This window comes from Ostrinia furnacalis, unplaced genomic scaffold, assembly GCF_004193835.3.
Source record: "Ostrinia furnacalis isolate ACB-3 unplaced genomic scaffold, ASM419383v2 OfSCF6703, whole genome shotgun sequence".
NCBI lineage: Eukaryota > Metazoa > Arthropoda > Insecta > Lepidoptera > Crambidae > Ostrinia > Ostrinia furnacalis.
This window is the reverse complement of record NW_021136942.1, coordinates 128,425-143,423: the sequence shown is the minus strand read 5'-3', so window position 1 is coordinate 143,423 and position 14,999 is coordinate 128,425. Positions and strand designations below refer to the sequence as shown.

Below are 14,999 nucleotides of genomic sequence, written 5' to 3'. Positions count from 1 at the left end.
GAAAATGTTTTTACTTGTCATCAAATATTTATTAAACTGGGCAGAAATTTGTAATAGGATGTTTTGTATATAAATTGTTTCACCTACATTGACGTGTTTTAACCGTTATCATTAAAATATGTCAAATATTGAAACAAAGGCCAGACATAGGCTAGGGTGGGTTTGTATAAATGGATATAACCTATTTTCATGGACCCTGCCTTGAAAAAGTTTTATTGATCAAAACGTTAAAAAAAAATTGCGATTAATTAAACTGAAGGAAAGTTAAGTTATATTTAAATAGTTTAATACTATTTTCTATGCAAAACTGTTCCTCACAGTTCATTTCCAAGTAAAAGGGTCCACAACTGACTATCGTCCGGTTTTTAATAAGGTTTTTGAAACGTTGTTATTGTATCTAAAAATTAAATTATAAAAAATATGAATTTATGAAATAATTGTGAGATTCAACTTTAACTGGTCCTAAGAATAATTGGAGTTATTTATCGATTAATTGACATTTAAACAAATTAAAAACCGGACTTTACGGCGACTCTACTATTATACAACTTATTTGGTGGTAACTTATAAAGTATCTAAAAAGAGACTTAAAAGTAACAATATGGTTGACTCGCGAACATCCATTGTTGGTATTCCAGGCACATTTTGGCTTACAAAACTATTATACACACGTTTATTCACAATTCCAATCATAAAACGTGATAATCTATTGTTATTTACATGATCTGTGTAAAAAATACATTACACACATTTAAAACATCACACAAAAATTGCAGCATGAATATTATTATTTCATAATTTTTTTTTAAAGAGTTTAGAGCTTCTTTGTTAATAATAACATACCGAAATTACACAAATTGTAATTTATACATACATAAACAAACGTGATAGATACTATATTGTATTTTAATTAAAAATAAAAATAAAATTATAGTATCATAAAATTGAGTCAGCTGAAGTCCTTATTTTATAATAATTATAAAGTCAGCAAAATTAATTTACAGGCTGGCTCTCTATACAGAGGTACAATCAAGTGATAAAATTTCAATGAAACAAGATAAGTATTCTTCATATAAATTACGGGTAAGAGTTGAGTTATTTCAGTATTGAAATTTTCGATATGAAATTCTGTTTAAAATGTAGTCACTTTTAATTCCAGTTATAAAAAGTGTTTATAGAATTTTATCCACCTGACTGTACCGGTGTTGTTGCCGCTGTCAGTCAATAGTGCTGACTGTACATAACGTGTCAAAGTTAGTCCGCATCCAGGCCCGAGTCCAAAAAGTCCTTTAGGTACAGTGACACTCGTCTGGGCATGGTTCTGCACCACTGGAAACATAATAAACATGGAGTTAGAATCTTCTAAATACATAAAGCTATAGCAGAAAGGCGCTGGATTCAGGCCGCTACTAACCGGTCATTATGGTTCCACTCAGGTTTCCACTTATGTTCACTAGTGGCTGAAACTTTAAATCTACAATAGCCGAACGGTAGAGATGCCGGATTGGCCGACTTCGGACCAGCAGCGATCCGATGAACGCTGCTGGTCCGAAGCCTGCCGACGTTTGAATATGCGGTGAACCCACTTGTAACACAAGCATATTTAGCTTAGTACGAGGGGTTAACGGGACTATCAGTAAAAAATTGCAAAAGGCGGTGGTGAGGAAGGTAGGCGTCAATCGTACCTTGTATAATGAAGAGTTCGATATAACTACTTTTTAGGGTTCCGTAGTCCTGACAAGGAACCCTTATAGTTTCGATATGTCTGTCTGTCTGTCCGAGGTTTTGCTTAGAAACAACTGGCACTAGAGAGCTGTAATTTTGTGGAGGTATGTCGACATAACGGTAGTCCCCCCCCTCTAAAAACTAAACTGTTGGCTTAAAAAATCTGGAAAAATTCGTAATGATACTGCTTTTCATGAACTTTCAAGGAAAACTATAGCGGTTAAGATAGATCACTTAGTTTAAGAGTAATAGTCATTTGACTCATGTATTAACCAGTAAAAATTCCTTAGAAGAAAATATGAAAAGTGACTTTAGATGAAGTAATTAACGGTAACGACGGAGAACTACGGAACCCTACACTGCCCGTGGCATGACACGTACTTGGCCAATTTTTGCACATTTTTAAACGACTTCAAAAAGGAGGATGTTCTCAATTCCGTTGGTATTATTAACGTCGGGATCGTTAGCTCACCATGTTGATATAGTAAAGCGAGCTGGGAATGGTGATCTCGTCATAGTCGCGCTGGACAGCATCCACGATCTTCTCGGCGGCCTGGGCGGGGGAGAGGATCTTCAGCAGCCCTGGGAACTTGATGCGAGGGTTCTTGCACAGACCCGTGTCCACGATGTAGGGGCAGATTACTGTCAGCTTGATCTGAAGACGAAAGGTTAAACAGTCTTATATTTTTAGAAAATAGGCCTTAACTGCTTTTACACGTCCCATTTTCTAAAGCACCGTTTCATCACCGTTTCAGAACAATAATTAATGTGTGTTATGATTTATTATAACGCTGCCTGGAACCACTTATCTCACTGTTAATGACAATGAAACTCTTTATGTCTCTGCGTTCACTTCGCCATTTCTTTGGGCTCGCTGCTATATTGCTTTACGGCTACCAGTAGAACCAATATAGACATTCCGAAAAAACGGACACTTCGCCACAATGCTAATGTACCAAACGCAAAGAACTACTCATGTGTCTGTTAATTAGTTTTACTGTTTAACGGCGGTGTATGATTTTATTACAGATTTCAAAAAAACGTTTTTAATGTATTTTCATCAGTTGAAAATCAAAGTTGACAAAAAATCAGAAACACAGAAACTGTACGAGTATATGGTCAAATTAATCAGATGAACACAACTAACTTATACTAAAAAAAAAATCAATTTCCTCCACTTCAAAGTCTAAGCCAGAAAAATAAATCTATGGAATTACAGTCAAGAAAAACTCACGCCACTGAAATCCCTGGCATCCTCCCTCAGTTCTTCGTGCAGAGCCTCCATGAGTCCTCTGACCGCGAACTTAGTGGCGCAGTACGGCACGAGGTTTCGGAGTCCGACCACACCAGCCATGGAGGACATGGCGATGATGTGCCCGTGGTTGGTTTCCATCATATGCGGGAGGAAGGCTTGGAGGAGCTGAAGGGATATAAACCATGGATACTTATTTAAGGTACAAGAAAAAAGGTGTTTTCTTAGTCGCAAAACTCCTAAAATAGAGTCAATTAAAATATACTTAGCTACGTGGACATAAAACTGTTGTTAAGACGGCTTTAACCGTTGTACCGGTACCTTCGGTGAGGCAGTTATAAAACATTGATATAAGGCCCAAAAGAGTTATCATCGAGTTCATACTTAACTTTTTGGACCAAGAAACTTATCGTACTTAAAAAAATGAAATTATTTGCTTTTGTTGCATTTCTGCAAAAAATCTTTCGGCTAAAATCATAAATCTTGAACACGCTGAAGATAACAATTCTAGCAACAATCTCCATGATTCGTCAATCCTGTCAGTAAATCTGCCTACCCTCAGGTGCTAATGTTATGCAATATGTCACGAAATACGTCTTAAGATCTTACCCATAAGTGAGCCAGGATGTTAACATCAAACAGCGCCCTGATCTCCTTCTCGGAGGTCTCAAGGATCGGCTTGCAGGGCATGATGCCGGCGTTGTTGACCAGCATCGTGACCTCGCCCACCTCCCGACGCACCTTGTCGGCCAGGGCGTTGATGGCGTCGCGGTCTGTGACGTCACACCTGGAGATAATAAAACAAAGTCTGAGCATGAAAAGGACGGACCTTGTTGGCAGGCAGTTCAACGCGAAGTTGAATGTATACCCATCCCTCGACTAATCAGCACCTACGTGACGAAGTAATTTAATTTGTGCTACGTGGCTCTACCATTACTAACCACCCTACAGTTTTAGGTATGGGACTTATGTCAAAGAGCTCTTATTTTGGATGCATGCATGATTTTTGACCACAATAAACAATCTTCACCTGTACCTCTAGTACGAAAAACTTTCGAGTTCGTTTCGTTGCGTATTCAAAGTGTCATCGAAAAATTTTGTATGAAAAATTAAACAGCGCCCCCTATATTATAGCCGCCCTAGGGGGCGCTGTTTAATTTTTCATACAAAATTTTTCGATGACACTTTGAATACGCAACGAAACGAACTCGAAAGTTTTTCGTACTAGAGGTACTGATCTTTTAATTCTCAAAACATTTTGAATCGATATTCTAAATCTCGTGACGTCACTTAACATGTTAAAACAACACGCCGCGCGTGATATTTAACGTCACGCTCTGCTAATTCCATATCAAATAATAAACACCTAGTTCGGTTGGTATTAAGTTTTAAAATCTGCCTAAGTAGGTACAGTCAGCGTCAAAAAGTTCGTAATACCCAAAGTGGCCAAAAAGTTAACAACTCAACCTTATTCCAATTGTAATAAAGACCAAGGATGTTATGGATATCCGTAACCGTAGCCGAAAATTTCGGATATCCGAAATAAAAAAATATCCGAAACCATAACCGTAACCGATTCAAAAGTTTCGGATAGTTTCAGATGTAGGCAGTTTAAATTGTTTTTTGTATTACATTATAATGTAAGGCATAACAGCCTGATTTACCTTTATAATGCCATCATCTAGTACCTACCAATTTTAATTTTTTATTTACTTTTTATTCGATGTAGTGTGCGGCCATGGATTTACCGTTATTTACCGACCGTATTGGACCGTATTCTATATCAAATTGCATTTTAAAGTAATCAATCAATCCGTAACCGTAACTGAAACTTTCGAATATCCGAAAAAAAAATCCGTAACCGTAACCGAAACCGGTAAAATATTATTCCTATATCCGTTACCGTATCCATAACCGAAACTACATATCCATAACATCCCTAAAAGACATGTTGCGAACTTTTTGGCTATTTTGGGTGACACGAACTATTGACGCTCACTGCTGCTGTACCTACTCTGTAAGCAAATAATAGGCTTTTAAAACAATGGACATAACGTGAATGATTCTCACTCGTATCTGTGCGCCTTTCCCTTGTTCCCCTGTATGATGTTGACGGTGTCCTGGTTGCCGCGAGGGTTGATGTCCACGCAGACCACCGTAGCTCCAAGGCCGCCCAGGCGGATCGCGGTCTCTTTGCCCATGCCGTGGCCGGCTCCTGTGATCTGGAATAAGTATCACAATTATTAGTAGGTTCCCTTTTAGGGCTTACATATCCCAATACCGAAGAAACTTGCCCTATCACCGCTCTGGGACGACCAATCTGCTAGTACCTAGGAGAAGTGGCAGAAGAAACTCGGTTACCTTTGTCAGCCGTTATTTAAGCGCTATTTATTTCTTAGTTGCATTAAATTCTACATAAGCTCGTCCTTTCAACCAAAGGACATCCACTGCTGGACAACTGGACAAAGGCTTGCCCCAAGGATTTCCACAAGGACCAGGACAGTGCTTCCCGGGACCTTCTCTAGACTATAGGTTCATCAAGCGCGATTACCTTACAATAGAGTAAAATCGAACCTTAATTTCGAACTCTTCCTACAGAAGAACATTCTTCTGATTAATTTCGTTGCAATGACAGTTTAATTTTCCCCCTTGGGACAAACTTGACCTTTAATAATTGGGTTTTTATTGGCGGTCAAGCTGTAGATCCTGGCGACACAGGAGTTGTAGCAGTGGGAACGAGAGGTGGCAAAAGTCCTGTTAAGCGCACGAGGCCTGTTCGTTTGTTTTTCTTTGCGATTAATGCTATAACGTTAACGTTGTAAAATTTCATCAAACATCTAGCAAATTTTTCCATGAAGGAATATCAAATCCGTCCATTATTTATAGAAGGAAAACATACGATTTCTAGAATTAAAACAATAAGACTTACCAGTACGATCTCGCCTTTGATGCTCTTAGGCTCCTTGGGGAAGAAGAACTGGTAGACGCAGAAGATCCACATGGCCGTCATCTTTACGTACAGAACCGCAATCTCGAGGGCCACCGACACGAAGTTGTACACCTTCATGCCGATGCCGCGCTCGTCCGTCCTGCAGGCAAAAAGTTGTGAATTAATACAAGGCTAGAAGCAAACTAAACTCACTCTTATGTTAGTGGAGGAGGTAGTGTTATTTCCACTTTCAATATTTTTTTTAAGCGATTTTGTGAAAAATTTATTATTAGCAGGTAGTTGCTAAATGCTCATAAGATAGGCCCCCTTAATTGATATTTAATTTTATTGTCCGTGGTGCATAAACTTTTCTCAAAGGTTTTAAACCTTTGTTTGTCACCTGTCATCCGCTTTGCAATGGAGGGAAGTCGAACCTTAATTTCGAACTCCTCCTATATTCTTCTGATTAATTTCGTTGCGGGTCCAATGACAGTTTAACTTTCCCCCGGGACTTCTTGCGCTGCTTCTTCTCAGCACTGGCCCATTTATTGTCCCGAAGCAGTGGTAGGGTTAATATTGGGACGTGTAAAAGCGCTTTTTTAAAGCCTATTTGCAAAAATAAATGAATTTTATGAATTTTATTTTACAAACTTGACCTTCATTGGTTGGGTTTTTGTGGCGGTCAAGCTTTAGATCCTGGCTACACAGGAGTTGCAGTGGTGGGCACGAGAGGTGGGAATAGTCCCGTATTTCCACTTTCAAGCGCACTTCTAAGTGCGAATGATTACGTTAAAAAATCGAAGAAGGCGACAGGCAGGGAATTGTGATCTCGAAATTGGGATTGCTTGATGAAATAGGTTAAAAAATCAAAATCCAAGCCTCTATTATGCGGGTCCCCTACGTAGTTTCGAATGCTGCTGCATATGTAGCGATGAACAGTACATGGAAACCGATCCGCTAAGCATTTCTTGTTCATTCCTCTTTGGCGATGGGAAACGGGCTACCAATTTTAAATACTGTTTTGTCTACATGGATAAGTGGATTTTGCAAGGTAAGTGGATTTTGCAAGGTAAGTGGATTTTGCAAGAATTTTAAAAATAGCATCATCTATCATCCAAAAATTGCGCGGTGTTGCCATTTTATCTATCTTGCCAATCATTTCGCACTGTTTACATTAGCAGTCATCATGTCTCTATCCAACCATCTTCAAATGGCTCAACTTGTCTTGTCTTGTTCGCTACAAACGCAACCAGTCGCACACGGCGGCCGTGACACGACGGATCAGGTTTGAACTTAGCCGTGTAACTCGAGCATGGCACAATCATCTTTCACACAAGGTTAACTTTACGCCGTAAACAAGCTCAAATTTGAATGCACTTAAGACTTGCATCAGGACTATGTTTGGTCCAAAAATTAAAATTTTAACAATACCTATTATTGGATTTGTTTGCGATCTAGTTGGAGTCTTGGAGTCATGTTTGAGTTTCTTTTGTAATATATGCGAGCTCTAACACATAGAAGTTCGATATCTACCAAGCGTCAATTAAAAAAAAAATCGCGTCTGTTATAGTTCCAAAATACTGAACTGTCCTATCCATGACATTGACAATGGGGCGCACAGTGGTCCCGATTTAATAAAACATGGACATTGATGCTAGAGGCACGAAATTTTTTTTGATGGTTACTGCTATGATAATTAATAAGGCAAAAAAATATTACAATCCTACGACGTCTATTTCNTCTGAGGGTAGGGTTAATATTGGGACGTGTAAAAGCGCTTTTTTAAAGCCTATTTGCAAAAATAAATGAATTTTATGAATTTTATTTTACAAACTTGACCTTCATTGGTTGGGTTTTTGTGGCGGTCAAGCTTTAGATCCTGGCTACACAGGAGTTGCAGTGGTGGGCACGAGAGGTGGGAATAGTCCCGTATTTCCACTTTCAAGCGCATTTCTAAGTGCGAATGATTACGTTAAAAAATCGAAGAAGGCGACAGGCAGGGAATTGTGATCTCGAAATTGGGATTGCTTGATGAAATAGGTTAAAAAATCAAAATCCAAGCCTCTATTATGCGGGTCCCCTACGTAGTTTCGAATGCTGCTGCATAATATGTAGCGATGAACGGTACATGGAAACCGATCCGCTAAGCATTTCTTGTTCATTCCTCTTTGGCGATGGGAAACGGGCTACCAATTTTAAATACTGTTTTGTCTACATGGATAAGTGGATTTTGCAAGGTAAGTGGATTTTGCAAGGTAAGTGGATTTTGCAAGAATTTTAAAAATAGCATCATCTATCATCCAAAAATTGCGCGGTGTTGCCATTTTATCTATCTTGCCAATCATTTCGCACTGTTTACATTAGCAGTCATCATGTCTCTATCCAACCATCTTCAAATGGCTCAACTTGCTCTGTCTTGTTCGCTACAAACGCAACCAGTCGCACACGGCGGCCGTGACACGACGGATCAGGTTTGAACTTAGCCGTGTAACTCGAGCATGGCACAATCATCTTTCACACAAGGTCAACTTTACGCCGTAAACAAGCTCAAATTTGAATGCACTTAAGTGCAGGGCTTGCATCAGGACTATGTTTGGCCTAAAAATTTAAATTTTAACAAATCGTGGCTTTGTTTGCGTTGTAGTTGGAGTCTTGGAGTTATGTTTGAATTTCTTTTGTACTACATATATGCGAGCTCTAACACATCACATAAATAGAAATTTGATCCCAGTGTCAACAAAAAAAAAAGATCGCATCTGCTTAAGGAATCCTATATCCAGCTGAAAGTCATTCTAGTTTTACATACTGACATGGCTCTCACCTCAGTTACATAGAAGAGTGAAAAAATATAATTTCCATTTCCTTAAAAAGTGACGAAGATGGTATAGCTTAAACTCCTTTCATGGTTTCCTGGCGCATTATAATTGTATGCCATTTACGTCTTTAATTATCGAAGTCGGAGACTAAATTGTTTTATCGATTCGATTAAATGCGGTTAATTTCGAAACCATCGTCTTTAGACCTCAAGGTCAGACAGCTGGTCATCTTGACAGCCGCTTTAGGAGTGAGCTGGTTTCAAAAAAGGAGAGAATGGTGTTGAGGAATATTTTGTAACCTGTCTGTCTCTTTGCACGTCTAACGCCCGTATTCACAAACATTTCTATGAGGTCTCACAGTGCGCGTGGATGCACAGGGTGACACACGAACCAATCACAGAGCTCTATTCAACGCTGTGCATTTGATTTGCTGTTTCACTTAAGCAAATATCGTTTGTGAATACGGGCGTAAACCATTTAGCCAATTTTGATCAACTTTTGTATGGTGATAAACCTCAGAAAAGGAGTACGTATCTATCTATAGCAGTGGTTCTTAACCGGTGGTCCGCGGACCACTGGTGGTCTCTGGAAGCATTCCAAGTGGTCCACGAAGTGCACTTGCACATCTTGTTCAAAACCACTTTTAACAGATTTTTGCAGTCAAACTGGTTTACTTTTGACCGATTATGATTATGGGGTGGTCCCTGACAAGACAGACATTTGGTAAAATGGTCCCTCATGACATAAAGGTTAAGAACCACTCTATAGGCTACTTTTTGGTAAAAGAGGGTGGAATAGGGGTAAATTATGATAGAACAAGCTTGTCTTGTTGACTTTATGAGAACTATACGAGTACCTAAATGTTCCGCTACATTATGCAAGCCAAAATGAGTGGAAAACCATGCAAAAAGTCGATGACTTTACTAAAAACTGAATTAATTATATTAAAAATATCTTTTAGTAGTTGTTTATTTGTTAAGTTAATAAAAAAAATGCCAATTATTTTCTCGACCACGCCAATTAAGGTCAAGGGCGGCCAACTCACAAGTAGTAAACATGTGCTAAGTGGACTGGTTTTGAATAGCAATATTAGTTTAAATCCAAATATGAACAAACTGGTATAAAAGGACTTTCCTTTGCCCGTGGGTTTACTCGTTTTCATGAGAAAATTATCGCTTCTTCTTATGAAAATGAAAATTGAAAAATGAAAACTTAGAGAAACCAGACAAAAACTAACTTATTTTCCATAACTCCTTACTAAGTAGTATGTTATTATTACTTAATCTTACTTGTAACAAATACTGTGATTTTATGACCCATCTGAGAATCAAACGTCCGAGTTAAGAGACATCAACTCTCTTACTGAAACGTGAACTGGAGTCAAGAATACACAAACCGACAAACAAATTCAAATATTTATTTGCACGAAGATTATAGACACCTGTCATAGTCAAAGGTCGATATGCAGTCTCTTCGCGGAATGACTGGTCTATCCTAGGTTTGACCAAGGCCTTCAGGCAAACCCCGAAGTAAATTCTTATTTCGGCCTTTGACTAAGTCAAACCTAGAAGTGCCTAAACGGTTCAGTCAAACGTAGAAACTAAAATATCTGTTTCGGGCTTTGCCTAGTCAATCCTAGAAACGACTGACAGACTCGGTCAAAAGTAGACGGCAAATAGAAAACCAGCCATGTGTGAGTCGGATTCGCTCACGAAGGGTTCCGTGCGACTCTTTTGTTGTATGGGAGCCCCCTTAAATATTTATTTCATTTTAATTTTATGATTTATTTTTAAAATGCAACTAAAATTATTTGAATATTTCAAGGGTTCAACTGTTTACGTTTTAATTAATATCAAGTAAAAAACTGCAAAAAGTCACGTTTGCTGTATGGGAGCCCCCCTTAAATATTTAAGTATTTTATTGAATTATTTATTTTTTAAGTTAATGATTCATGAGATACGAGCCTGGTGACAGACAACATTTAGCGAAGTCATAATAATAGGGTCTAAACTCTATCCTTTAAGGTAACAGAACCCTAAAAATTAGTAATTAATCAAGATCGATCTAGAAACACTGACAACCAACCTCAGTACTGTATAAGTTTAGTTACTCGTACCTTCACCAGAGATAGCTGCGCGTGCGCGTGTAAACCGACCGTCGTAACCCCTATGCAACAAGTTCGAGATCAGAATTAAGTATAGTTTAGTTTAAAGTCATAATTGAGGTTTGACTAGTCAAACCCCGATTTCATTAAATTGAGTTTCGACCTTTGCCTGACCAAATTAGTTACTCCTAGGTTTGACTAACATTATTTAGTCAAAGGCCGAAATGTTTGGGCTTTGGCTAAGACTTCTAGTCAGACCTGAGGATTGACTAGTCAAACCTAGGAGTGCCGGAACTTCGAGGTTTAACTATAACACACCGATAAAATAAAGACCTTTGGTCTTGCTACTTTATAACAAGTTCTTATTGCACTCAAACCAGTTCATGATTATCACTGTCTGTGTTTATTTTTTGAAGTCCAACTGGTTTGTCATGTTTTTTACAAGAGGATATAATTATTTATCCCAAACTGCCACGGAGTAGGCTAATATGCAATATGAGAGAACTTATGTAGTGGGGCTACTTGCTGATAAAATTGCTATTTGTTTATTTACCTTTAACGATAATCCTGCTAATAATATTTTCATGTAAAATGCTGCCAAGACAAGATCATTTTGTTTGGACTGTGAAATTTCACATCTCATGTAGAGCTTAACTTCTCGCAGTAACTTCACAAACTCTAAGTACAACTTATTAAAATAATGTTGCATAGCCGTTGAATAGCACTCTTTTACCCCCTAGATACTACTCGTACTATTTATGATACCATATTACTAATCGATATCATAATGACTAGAATATCACAGTTTTTCCTAGATGTATGAGTCAAAAAGTAGAAAATTAAATGTTTTCATACATTAAAAACCTATTATGAGTAGAAGAAACAAAATAAAACTATAAAAAATTTGTACTTATGTGTAATTTCTCAGAAAATAATAATATGACATCGTATTCTAACTACAGGAAAACATTTTATTATGTCAGGTTTGAGAATAAATTTATTTTAATGGAAGTTTCCATTTTAGGAGGCTAAAATTGGGTATCTGTCTTAGTATGTATGCGCTAAGTGTTGTTAGGTACAGTTCATGATAGCCAAAGAAGCCAAAACGTTCACAACATGTCTTTGTTGGATTAGGGTGGTATTTAGAGGCTGACAAAAGTGACTGAGTTTCTTCCGCCACTTCTTCTCAGCACCAGCCCATAAATGTTGTCTCGAAATGGTGGTAGGGCAAGCTATAAATATTAGGGACATAGTATTTTAAGCACCCTGGCTGGAAAGGGCCTATGTACTGAACTATTTAGCACTAAAAAAATAAAAATAAAATAAAAAATTGCACTCACTGTACATAAACATTTTTGCTCGTCTTGTTTGGCTGAATTTAGACGATTGTTGCAATACCAAGGAGCATTCGAGCATCTAATAGTATATTATTCTAAATGACAGTCATGTCTGCAATCGCAGTGTTTATAAACATATTTGTGCGTTTCAAAATGCTTTGGGCAACAGTTTGCGACATTGCATGCTTGCGTTGCGCGCGTTTGCGTAGCTATGCTCTCTTCTTATGGTAATACTTATTGAAAGAAACACCATTTGTTAATATCCCTACATAGATGATAAACAATGAAACTAAACTAAACTGCAAATGCAAAAACTGATTTTCAGTTCCATGATTCAACATAGATTTTACAAATTTAATTCCAAAAACAAGTAGATACATAACTAAGTAGTACTTAGTTGTATTAAAACATTATTATAATCTTTCCATAAACAAAGCACATGTTACCGAATTTACGAAATTAATTTGAAAATTTTTTAGATGTTCTTGTTGAATGTTTCGGAAAGCATTTGCCCAACAAATTAGCAGTACCTAGTCTCAAAATGAAATTAGTTGATCAATGAAGTAGCCAAGGCTACGTAGATAGAGCAGCGCCGGCGCATATTACATAAACATCCGGCGGATATGCGCTAATGCATGGCCCGAACGCATGAATTGGTCGAAGAATAGTTTCTTATAGGTAAATATTGCCTTTTTAATTAAATAGCACAAGGTTGAGGTTAAAGCCTCTAGAATATAGTGTAAAAATTTTACACAAAGGATAATTTTGTAACATGAAAGAGTATAATGTATTTAATATGCACATAAACCATCTTGTCTACTGTTAAGTTTGTTCATAAAATCAATAAATTATTATGCTATTGTTAAAAGATAGGATTTCATGTTAACTGCTAATGTTTTAAGCATGGAGATTTTCTTCCATAAATTACATGTTTCCAAAATGTTACCCATTTTACTGATTTAAAAAAATATTGCACAAGGCAATGCTCACTAAGTTGAAACTGTTGGTATAGTAAGTTCTTTGGAGTTAATTTTAACGTAATTTAAGAATGTTTTAATTAAATAAGATGTAACGATGAGGTGAAGATCGCGGGTGGTGCCTGGATGCGAGCGGCGCAAGACCGGTCTTTGTGGAAATCCTTGGGGGGAGGCCTTTGTCCAGCAGTGGACGGCTTTCGGCTGAAACGAACGATGCACAAATCTAAAGTAATATACCGTGTCAGAAGTCCATTACTCTGAAGCACTATACATGTAAGTGACCACGGTAGAGTTTCTGTATAGTCATGAGTATGACCACCGCTAAAAATGAAGGTCATACAACCAGCCATTATAAGACACAATTACAGGCACTTTAATAAGCACTAATAGCTTACTGATGTCATGTTCAACAGGCAATCGCGTTGATTATGCCAGTTTCCTTAACGTGACACAGTGTTTTGTTTAGCCTACAATGTTGTTACTTGTTAATTTATTATTTGGAAAATCACATTTATGAAGGGGAAATGATTTGTTCCAAGTATTTACTTACTTAGGCTGAGTTGCACCACCTAACTTTACTGTAATTTAAATTCATTCTTTAACGATACGAATTGTTACCACAAAGCAATTCTGTAATTACGGTTCGGTTCCTGAAAATATTCTGAAAATCCATACCAGTGTTATGTGTTATTGTATGGAGTTTGACAGACTTTTGACATTTTTCAAAGTTAAAGTAAAATGGTGCAACCCAGCCTTAATTGACTAACGTAAAAGCTAAGATCATAATAAAATAATTTACACTCAAATAATGGACAGCATTCCCTTCTTTATGACAAAACGCGCGTTTCGAAGTCCGAGTGAGATTGTGGATTTGATGATGATAATACTTTCGTAGGTTAAATTATTAAATTAATAATTTATTCCTGAATATAATTGAGTATTAATTCATCATCATCGTCATCATAATCATTTCAGCCATAGGACGTCCACTGCTGAACATAGGGCCTCCCCCAATGCTTTCCATGTTGATCGTTATACCGTACCGGGAAACATAGCGTGGGACATCCACCCACAAGGTGGACCGACGACATCGTAAATGTAGCAGGGAAGCGCTAGACGCAGGCCGCTAAAAATTATTAATTATTTTTTAATAAATTTTAATCATAGCTCTACAAGCAATTTATCTTAGCAGTGACGTAAGGGCATGTTGGTATTGCTGGGGCGTGAATTCCGCTGCACGCACTATTTATTTTATAGACTCTACAGTCTACATACAAAAAAAATGTTATTTTTAGCAATTATGTGTAATAGATTGAACCCTCGATACTAAGTAAACTGATTTCTTTTGTGTTAGATTCATTAATGGTAAAGTTTAACCCAAGATACCTCTTTGGGTCAACATATCAGTACCTCTAGTACGAAAAACTTTCGAGTTCGTTTCGTTGCGTATTCAAAGTGTCATCGAAAAATTTTGTATGAAAAATTAAACAGCGCCCCCTAGGGCGGCTATAATATAGGGGGCGCTGTTTAATTTTTCATACAAAATTTTTCGATGACACTTTGAATACGCAACGAAACGAACTCGAAAGTTTTTCGTACTAGAGGTACTGATGCCTAAGGCGGCTATAATATAGGGGGCGCTGTTTAATTTTTCATACAAAATTTTTCGATGACACTTTGAATACGCAACGAAACGAACTCGAAAGTTTTTCGTACTAGAGGTACTGGGAATGACGTCGAGAAAATCTATTCCGTATACATTGAGTTATAATGTAGGTACTACGTAATAATATTACTTCAATGTCCGTATATCTAATTAATGTAACTTGACATTCAATTTTTGAACCAAAATGTAAGAT

At 37.5% G+C, this 14,999-nt stretch overlaps 1 protein-coding gene across 2 annotated transcripts in view; it reads right to left on the bottom strand.

Annotated features, from left to right (window-relative positions):
* Positions 1 to 14,999, bottom strand: part of LOC114362756 (short-chain dehydrogenase/reductase family 16C member 6) — a 33,259-nt gene continuing 18,260 nt past the window's right edge. For both annotated transcript variants that reach the window (XM_028318273.1, XM_028318275.1), the window contains exons 3-8: positions 5,907 to 6,066; positions 5,048 to 5,199; positions 3,587 to 3,764; positions 2,960 to 3,145; positions 2,198 to 2,380; positions 1 to 1,329 (exon numbers count right to left, since the gene is read on the bottom strand). In XM_028318273.1, coding sequence (XP_028174074.1) covers positions 1,255 to 1,329; positions 2,198 to 2,380; positions 2,960 to 3,145; positions 3,587 to 3,764; positions 5,048 to 5,199; positions 5,907 to 6,066 — 934 coding nt within the window. In that variant the 3' untranslated portion in view covers positions 1 to 1,254. The remainder of the gene's footprint in view (positions 1,330 to 2,197; positions 2,381 to 2,959; positions 3,146 to 3,586; positions 3,765 to 5,047; positions 5,200 to 5,906; positions 6,067 to 14,999) is intronic.